The sequence below is a fragment of the Tachysurus fulvidraco genome, chromosome 6, assembly GCF_022655615.1.
Source record: "Tachysurus fulvidraco isolate hzauxx_2018 chromosome 6, HZAU_PFXX_2.0, whole genome shotgun sequence".
Classification (NCBI taxonomy): Eukaryota; Metazoa; Chordata; class Actinopteri; order Siluriformes; family Bagridae; genus Tachysurus; species Tachysurus fulvidraco.
The window spans coordinates 31382589-31392588 of NC_062523.1; the positions used below are offsets into that span (position 1 = coordinate 31382589).

Below are 10000 nucleotides of genomic sequence, written 5' to 3' on the forward strand. Positions count from 1 at the left end.
TCACACCCTTGACCACTTCCCCTCATCACCGAGCCCCACGTGGCGACATCATAGCATGACGGCATCGTATAATACTCTAAAAAGCGTATAGTAAAACCGGTCGACTAGCTATAACTAAAACATATTTAACCAAAGATTATATAATAATAATAATAATAATAATAATAATAATAATAATAATAATAATAATAATAATAACATTTATTGAAACTTGATTTTATTCCTCCAACTCCATCTGCTGTACTTCTGTTGGTGGGACTTCGTTATAATGCGGAATAATTAGCGGATAAATACGTTTGCGGGTCAGTATGATTATGTACAAGAACACAAACTCACTACATTCACACTGCTTGTGTGTATAAGGTGATGTCTAAGAGGGGAAGCCAGCAAGGTGTGATCAAAAGAGTCACAGAGCCACTGAGCGCACGTCCGTTGTACGTTAGCTTAGCCCTTCGATACAAACACTACGCTAATAACGAAGACCGTCACGTGATATCGCAAATCTGAAATTTGTCCTGGAATTAAATTGTTAAAGACCTGAAACGAGCGTTGGTGTGGGTTCCATCTCTCCTCCTTTTAGTGTGTGTTGTGCAAAATCAGAACAGATTAAAGTCGTGTTAAAGTCGACGTGAAGCTAAAGAGATGTTTGGCAGGAAAACCAGATACTGAAGCGAGCGTGTGTTCAGCAGAGTGCTGGTGACGTCACATCACCGGTGAAGTGTAACGTTCATTACACATTAAGGAGGTGTGGCCTCTGTACCTGTCATTAAACATTAAGGAGGTGTGGCCTCTGTACCTGTCATTAAACATTAAGGAGGTGTGGCCTCTGTACCTGTCATTAGACATTAAGGAGGTGTGGCCTCTGTACCTGTCATTAGACATTAAGGAGGTGTGGCCTCTGTACCTGTCATTAAACATTAAGGAGGTGTGGCCTCTGTACCTGTCATTAGACATTAAGGAGGTGTGGCCTCTGTACCTGTCATTAGACATTAAGGAGGTGTGGCCTCTGTACCTGTCATTAGACATTAAGGAGGTGTGGCCTCTGTACCTGTCATTAGACATTAAGGAGGTGTGGCCTCTGTACCTGTCATTAAACATTAAGGAGGTGTGGCCTCTGTACCTGTCATTAGACATTAAGGAGGTGTGGCCTCTGTACCTGTCATTAGACATTAAGGAGGTGTGGCCTCTGTACCTGTCATTAGACATTAAGGAGGTGTGGCCTCTGTACCTGTCATTAGACATTAAGGAGGTGTGGCCTCTGTACCTGTCATTAAACATTAAGGAGGTGTGGCCTCTGTACCTGTCATTAGACATTAAGGAGGTGTGGCCTCTGTACCTGTCATTAAACATTAAGGAGGTGTGGCCTCTGTACCTGTCATTAAACATTAAGGAGGTGTGGCCTCTGTACCTGTCATTAGACATTAAGGAGGTGTGGCCTCTGTAGGTGTCATCAGACAATAAGGAGGTGTGGCCTCTGTACCTGTCATTAGACATTAAGGAGGTGTGGCCTCTGTAGGTGTCATCAGACATTAAGGAGGTGTGGCCTCTGTACCTGTCATTAGACATTAAGGAGGTGTGGCCTCTGTACCTGTCATTAGACATTAAGGAGGTGTGGCCTCTGCACCTGTCATTAAACGGCATTCACTAAATTCCAGGGGTTTTCGTTACCACGATGTAAAGTGGGCGTGGTTTCTGAAGGTCTTGGAAAATGCCCTCTTTCAAAAGAAAGAACAAACCTACGATGGATAATTAAGGACAAAACAGGTAGATTTTATATTTTATATCTATTATATTTTAATATCTTACAGTTAAGCTGTTTGTGAAAACAAATAAACAACCAAAAACTACGGTCAGGGTTAGATTATCATAAAAGGCCACGCCTACCCGATGACGCAATATCTGTTACGCTGTTCAGAAATCCCTGGAAATAAGTGCATCCCATCATTAAACATTAAGGAGGTGTGGCCTCTATGTCTGTCAGTCCTAAAGAAGGAGGTGTGGCCTCTGTGCCTGATAATCACAATAAAGGAGGCGTGGCCTCTGTGCCTGATAATCACAATAAAGGAGGTGTGGCCTCTGTGCCTGATAATCACAATAAAGGAGGCGTGGCCTCTGTGCCTGATAATCACAATAAAGGAGGCGTGGCCTCTGTGCCTGATAATCACAATAAAGGAGGCGTGGCCTCTGTGCCTGATAATCACAATAAAGGAGGCGTGGCCTTTGTGTCTGTCAGTCACAATAAAGTGAGTGTGGCTTTTGCTCCTGTCAGTCATGGCCTGCTCAATCAGGACCGCTCTATTTAAATAAATGGCTATATTAAAGGCTTATATTACATTTGCTTACATCCCAAACGTCCACTTTTTATTCACTCGATCTACAATATCATGATTGCGCCACTTGCAGTTGCAAATTAAACTAGAACTTTAACTACACCCAGAGCAAATAGCACGAATGGAACATGTGCAGTGTGGATTGCATGGACGGTGTAAATTCGGATGGTGCTGTCCACAGAGTGCGTGTGCGAGTGTGTGTAATGTCGAGTGTAAGAGTGTGTGTTATGTCAGTTCGCTCCAGGTGTAGGCCCCGAACAGAAGCAGCAGGCAGAACAGGTGCACCAGTCTCGAGCCAATCAGATCCCAGACATGCCAAGGGGACGACTGATCCTGACAGGGACTGAGGCTCTCCATTTCCACTTTTTCTCTTTCATCTGTTTCTCCATCCGTTCCTCCATCTTTCTTCTTCAATGCCTTGTCCTCCAGTGACACCAGGGCTCGGACCGTGGCCCGGACCGGCCTCAGCGAACACTGGAGTATGTCGTATGCCGAACAGAGAGATGACTGAGAGAGGAAATAGAGAGTGATGTGGATGGAGAGAGCGAGAAGGAAGGAAGGAAGGAAAATATAATATGGAAGAAAGAGAGATGGAGGATGTTGAAGAGGAATGAAAGAATAAAAGCAGAGGGAGAAGAAAAGTCATCCCAAGTCCAGCAGGGATTAAACATGGATGTGGGTTTGGGGTCGGAATAGAAATAACATTCTAGCGCTTATAATCTGTTCCATTTTAAAATCGTTTAATTGAAGATGTAAACAGGACGAGGACGAGGGCGGTTTCTCTGTTTTAACCACAGCTCCTTTCCCTCCATCTCCGTCTTATTTACACTCCCACCTGGGAGCACACACGTGATCAGGAGCTGCCACATGCCCTGATTCTATTTCCATGAATATTGTCACATTCATTACAGAGTGTAAGACATTCATAAAGGATCATAAAGACATGTACAGATGGTGCAGACGATGCAGGAGCAGATGATTACAGACTAGAGTACAAGCAGGAAGCAGGAACATGTGAGTCAAGCCATTAGACATGTGCCAATACAAAGTACTGTGATTACTGACACTGACTGTTTAACCTGTGGCTCTTATACAGTATTTGGATATGAAGTGTAGCTCCTACACACTGTAATACAAACAGCACAACACAAAACCAGATCCGACTACACAACAGAGTAACAGAGAAGGGCATAGATCACAGACTCACTCGGCCGTCTTTCTGTACATCCTCCTTTCAACGCTAATATCCAAATTTAACACATTTTATAACAAAAAATTCCCACAGAAAAGGAGTTCAGCAACATTATAATCTCAAATTATTTTTTTTAGACTAGGCCATCCTTAAAAATATTAAAAGTACAATTTTAGTGACGGTGATGACGTCGGTATGACCTTAAACAAATTAGCATATGGTGACGTCACTGACCGGGTCTTCAACCCGTGACTTCGGGCGCATCATCGCATATTTTGATGCACAGTTTTTCCAGAACTTCGTGCCAAGTTAAAGCGTGTCGAGCTGTTTTAATGATTATTTAGATGTATTATGGCGCCCGATCCCGTACGACTTTGAACGGTGACGGCGAACATTTTGTTTACTGCAGCCGCAGCCATCGTTACCGAGCGCGACCCGTCGACTCTGACAGTGAATGAGAGAGAACGAGACGAAGCGAACGCACAGGCCGTAGTGTGACATCCGGTAACCAGCAGTGTAAACATAGATGATGTCACTGGTTTTTATTTATAAGAAAGAACGTAGCCTTCGTCTGTATGTAGGCCGATTTATATATTTACAATACTTACTAAAATATAATTCAGATTATTTTACTGATTTTGTATTAGTTGTTTGAAGAGAAAAACAAAATCGGTCGGTCTTAACGCAAATGTACAACCGGCGAGTCGGTCGGACTTAAAGCAAAAAAATAAATAAATTTTGATTCGGTCCAAAATTGACGGTCGGTCGTGTTACGGCAAACAGGAATGTTTTTAAGGATGGCAATGTTTTAAAAATAGAAAATCAAAAGCAAGAAAAAAATCATTACGTCCCAAAACTTATGAGACCTAATGAGTGTGTTTCACTCCCAGCGTTAGTGCCTGAAGCTAAAAAATGTCAATACCATTACGAACCATTGTAAGAAACATATATTATATTATATTGCTGGCACATGACTAATCCTTAACAATCACAAAATAATATAAATAAAAGAAAGCCAAAGCACCAACAGGAGGTTATTAATGCTCCCGTTAGACCAAGCCTGTTGTTAGAAAACTGTTTTTAACATCCACTTCCCTTCCTGATTCAAACACAATGACATCACGTCACTACGAAGCAGTGTGCTGAAAGCGGCTTGACATCAATATGCAGAAGTGAAAACTCAACAATGACATAACGGTACTGTTGTGTTCCAAACACTATTTTAACACTATTACTTATCTCTAACTTCCTGTTACAGAAATAAACAGAATCGTATTTTTTTTTACCATTTTAAACAGTGGATGCAGCTCTAGAGTTTTCTCAGAACACGACCGCACAAGAATATCACACCACCAGGTGGCGCTGGCTTTATTTACACGGAGAGCGTTATTGTGTATCGAGAGACGAGCTTACGCGCCTACGCAAACTCAAACTTTAATACTAGGACTAGATCTGGAGTCTACGGCTTAATGAGCATGTGGGGGTCTGAGTTAAAGGTGCGGTCTCCGTTGTTTGAGAAACGCTTCAGAGAACCGAGTCGGGCCGAATAATTAACACAAACAAAACAACCGTGTAGCCGATGAGCAGAAAGGGGCGTGTCTTGTCGATACGGGCGGAGAGAGCGTTCAGTGCGCGTGTGTGACGTTAGCAGAAAGCGGTTTTAACATCGACATGGAGGATAAAAACAAAGAAAGAAAGAGAAGAAAGACTTACGATAAGGACAAGAAGTAGGACGTGTTAATATAGGATCAGCTTTCCAGCGCTGGAGAGAACTGAAGGAGCAGGAAGTTGGCCACATATTCACAGGTTGGAGTTTCCCGAGTCAATAACTCCTGAGCTAAACGCTGTTACTACACAAATAACACCTCTTTTCTATCGTAGTAATGTAGAGAGGCAGCTACAACCGCGTTTTGTGTAGTAACAGCGTTTAGCTCAGGAGTTATCGACTCGGGAAACTCCGACCTGTGAATATGTGGCCGACTTTACTTAAGACGCCGAGGCGCTTTCTTCCTTCTCGATAGGTGAGTAACGTTGGTTTTGCTTTGTTACACAGAACTAATATATGCCTTTGTCCTTTACATCATTATGCTTGTGTGGCATTTGTCCTTGTTTGTTTATCTACAATCGTATTGTTCTTCCCTTCAGCTATGATACAGACACGTTTCTTTCTGTTAGTCGCCCGGGTTACGTATGTATGTGTGGGCGGAGCTATCGATACAGGGGTGGGACCTGTTTGGGTTAGGGGCGTGTTTGTTTTGGTGATTTTATATGTCAACATTGGCTGTCAAACGACGGAGACCTCACCTTTACAAATGTTTGTGTTATGCAGTGCCATGTGAGATAGAACTGTAGCCTCCATTGCAGCTCTATCCTATGGTAGCACACACACACACACACACACACACACAGCCCAAAGCCATGATGATTAATAAGACATGTGCCGATATTCAGTTTTAAGACCACAATCACTCACTACAGTTCAACAGAACAATGATCTTTTCTGTAAAGCATTACATTTTATCACATGATTCTCCTTCTGATTTACCGTTTACTCAGAATAGAGCAGCAGTTAAGAGCTTTTACTTTCGCAGCTCGTTATCGGCACATGCGAGCGAGTGTAAAAGCATGGATGGTATTAGGACTCCAGGATGATGTGAGATTTCTCGTGACATAGTTAGAGAGACTGGATGCCATGGAAGTGTTGTGGTGTCTCACTGTAAAACTCTCAGGGTTAGAGCTGATTGGTTAATGATGAACTTTTTATTTGTGTGTGTGTGTGTGTGTGTGTGTGTGTGTGTGTGTGTGTGTGTGTGTTTTGGTAGGTCAGACTTCGAAAGCTTACCTTGTCATGATTCTGTGCTTACACAAAGCTTGTAATAATAGTTTAATCTCTTTAACTTCTCTTCAGGAAATGATGTCACTCACCTCAGGAACTCCGATCTTCCTGCAAGCATCCAAGAAGTTCTCGACGTTCCGACGGCATTTAGCCATACTGAGCTTGGGCTAGGTGGTGGAAAAAAAAGTTAGAAAGCAGTGTTTTGTGTGTGTGTGTGTGTGTGTGTGTGTGTGTGTGTGTGTGTGTGTGTTCAGAGGAACGTACTACTGCTGGAGAAGGAACATGGATGCTAGCCACCGAGCGTGGTTTAACATGATTGGCTAGATGACAGAGAACCACCCCATCCATGAGCGAGGAGCCGAGATCTTCAGGAAGCACAACCTTCAGTCTGCTCTCAATGTTCTAAACAGCACACACAACACACACACACACACACACACACACACACACACACACACACACACACACACACACACACAAATACACATATAGTCAGCATGGAAGCTCCTGAGTAATAATTAGTGTATTTGACATGTGAATCACACACACTGTGTGTGTGTGTGTGTGTGTGTGTGTGTGCCTGTGTGTGTGTGTGTGTGTGTGCATGTTCACCTCACGTAGCTGCTCCACGAGTTCCAGCTCCTCTCTGAGCTGTTCCATCCTTCTCCTCATGGTGAACTGAGGATCCGCTGATTCGAGACTCTTAGGAGTTCTCAAGAAAACTGTCGGAAAGCCGAAACAACGGTCAGAACATCCACACACTCGTTACACAACCATGCAGGAGGAAAGCATCAAAATGTTTAAGGATCGAGACACATCTCAGATCACCAATAGCGCCCAGTCATCCGAGGAGAAAAAAAAAGTTCATCTGATCTGCACTGCAAGAGAAAATAGTATAAAAGAAATATTTATTTTTTTTTAATTATCCTTGAGCTAGAAGAAGCGTTACGGTAGTATTGCGTTACTGGGATGGAAAAAGCGATTTCGGAAGCAGCCACGCGGGGGCGCCCGAGAGACGCAGATTATCAGGCTATTACACAAGCGCTTTGGTGCTTCTTAACTGCTTGTTCTGTGATAAAATCATCTCAGAAAGTTCATTTCAGAGGTTGTGTATGAGATAGGACATGTTTCTTAAAATAGTTTGGCGATTTTCACTCACAAGGAGCTGCTATTGTGATTAGTGCAATGAGTAAACTAGAGACAAAGAGGAAGTCAGGTTTCTGTAGACTGCAAGGTAACAGGCCAAAGATCAACAGCCATAAAACCCAACAAAGAGCAAACAATGACCAGGACCGTGTTAATTTTTACAGGTGTTTATTATTAACAACCGCTGAAATGGAGCTTTCTGTTCATTTCTCTCTTTTTATTTATTATTAACCACATTGGTGCTGCGATCACGCTGCAGGAGGAGAAGACGTGTGGAGTTAGAGCTGGGAAATGAGAGACTAAGTACTTAACAAGAGATTGTAAAGATGGAAGAAGGGATAAGGAGAGGTCAGAAAAGTGCAACGTTGCTCCCATGATCTGCAGAGGAAGTCTGGGCCGTTAAGACTCAGCCGAGCGCAACCTCCATTTCAAAGTGCAACAAAAAGATAAAGATCTCTTGAATGAACCTTGTGTGTGTGTGTGTGTGTGTGTGTGTGTGTGTGTGTGTGTGTGTGTGTGTGTGTGTGTGTGTGAGAGACTAAACTGTTTGTGTATTTGTGTGTACGTGTGTGTTTGTGTGAGACTAAACTGTGTGTTTATGAGAGACTAAACTGTGTGTGTGTGTGTGTGTGTGTGTGTGTGTGTGTGTGTGTGTGTGTGAGAGACTAAACTGTGTGTGTTTGTGAGTGAAACTAAACTGTGTGTGTGTGTGTGTGAGAGAGAGAGAGACTAAACTGTGTGTGTGCGTGTGAGACTAAACCGTGTGTGTGTATGTGTGTGTGACTAAATTGTGTATGTGTGTGTGAGAATAAGCTGTGTGTGTATGTGTGTGTGTGTGTGTGTGTGTGAGAGAGAGAGAGAGAGAGAGAGAGAGAGACTAAACTGTGTGTGTATGTGTGTGTGTACGTGTGAGACAAAACTGTGTGTGTGTGTGTATGTGTGTGTGAGAATAAGCTGTGTGTGAGAGAGAGAGAGACTAAACTGTGTGTGTGTGTGTGTGTGTGTGTGTGTGTGTGTGTGTGTGTGTGTGTGTGAGAGAGAGAGAGAGAGAGAGAGAGAGAGAGACTAAACTGTGTGTGTGTGTGTGTGTGTGTGTGTGTGTGTGTGTGTGTGTGTGTGTGTGTGTGTAAGCTATGAGTGGTTGCCCTAGAATAATACCCTCAAATAAGGCCTTGAAAAAGAGGCCAAGGCTAAAAATAAAAAGGAGCACATTCTGTGTCATGCAGAACATCACGGATTTCTGTCTTCAACAGAGTTTTAGTTTTTTGGCCCTTCACTAAATCACACTGCTTAGTAGATTCTGATCAAAGCATCTGTTACGTCTACAAACATTTTATCCATCGCAGTGTGACTGAGTCTGATAGTTAAGATGGAACACCAGGAATATACCAGGAGTCAGAAGGAGGTTCTCTTGGTGGTTTGGGGAACATCTGAGACGTCCTCGTCATGTACGTTATTCAGCAGTAAAACAGACGTGACGTGTCGATGAGAAACAGGACACACACTTTATATGGACTTTTGTGTTTCTACAGTTTTCTTTCTGTACAGATCTGAAGTTTCCTGAACGCACCACAACTATAAATACACACAGTACAATTACTAAGGCAACAAGTCTACAGAAACCTTTCTCTGCTTCCCCTCAACTGTGTGTGTGTGTGTGTGTGTGTGTGTGTGTGTGTGTTTATGTATGTGTGTATCTGTGTGTTTGTGTGTGTGTGTTTATGTATGTGTGTTTGTCTGAGTTTGTGTGTGTTTGTGTGTGTTTATGTATGTGTGTATCTGTGTGTTTGTTTATTTTTATGTGTGTGTATGTGTGTGTTTGTGTGTGTGTGTGTGTGTGTGTGTGTGTGTTTATGTATGTGTGTTTGTCTGAGTTTGTGTGTGTGTGTGTGTGTGTGTTTATGTATGTGTGTTTGTCTGAGTTTGTGTGTGTGTTTGTGTGTGTTTATGTATGTGTGTTTGTCTGAGTTTGTGTGTGTTTGTGTGTGTTTGTGTGTGTTTATGTATGTGTGTATCTGTGTGTTTGTTTATTTTTATGTGTGTGTATGTGTGTGTTTGTGTGTGTGTGTGTGTGTGTGTTTATGTATGTGTGTTTGTCTGAGTTTGTGTGTGTGTTTGTGTGTGTTTATGTATGTGTGTTTCTGTGTGTTTGTGTGTGTGTTTATTTTTATGTGTGTGTGTGTGTGTGTTTGTGTGTGTGTTTGTCTGTGTTTATGTGTGTGTGTTTATGTGTGTGTGCTTATGTGTGTGTGTTTATGTGTGTGTGTTTGTCTGTGTTTATGTGTGTGTGTGTTTGTGTTTATGTGTGTGTGTTTATGTGTGTGTGTTTATGTGTGTGTGTTTGTCTGTGTTTATGTGTGTGTGTTTGTGTGTGTGTTTATGTGTGTGTGTTTATGTGTGTGTGTTTATGTGTGTGTGTTTGTCTGTGTTTATGTGTGTGTGTGTTTATGTGTGTGTTTATGTGTGTGTGTGTTTGTGTGTGTGTATGTGTGTGTG

General features: G+C 42.5%; 1 protein-coding gene across 11 annotated transcripts in view; it reads right to left on the reverse strand.

Annotated features, from left to right (window-relative positions):
* lrch1 (leucine-rich repeats and calponin homology (CH) domain containing 1) overlaps nt 1-10000 on the reverse strand; it is a 47927-nt gene that overhangs the window by 4485 nt on the left and 33442 nt on the right. For 7 of the 11 annotated variants that reach the window (XM_027145369.2, XM_027145367.2, XM_047814764.1 and 4 more), the window contains 4 exons: nt 6971-7080; nt 6623-6760; nt 6448-6525; nt 2114-2837 (listed from right to left, as the gene is read on the reverse strand). In XM_027145369.2, coding sequence (XP_027001170.2) covers nt 2556-2837; nt 6448-6525; nt 6623-6760; nt 6971-7080 — 608 coding nt within the window. In that variant the 3' untranslated portion in view covers nt 2114-2555. Of the gene's footprint in view, nt 1-2113; nt 2838-6447; nt 6526-6622; nt 6761-6970; nt 7081-10000 lie in introns of those variants that run through there. The other 4 variants (XR_007140775.1, XR_007140774.1, XM_047814765.1 and 1 more) reach the window with 1 other exon arrangement.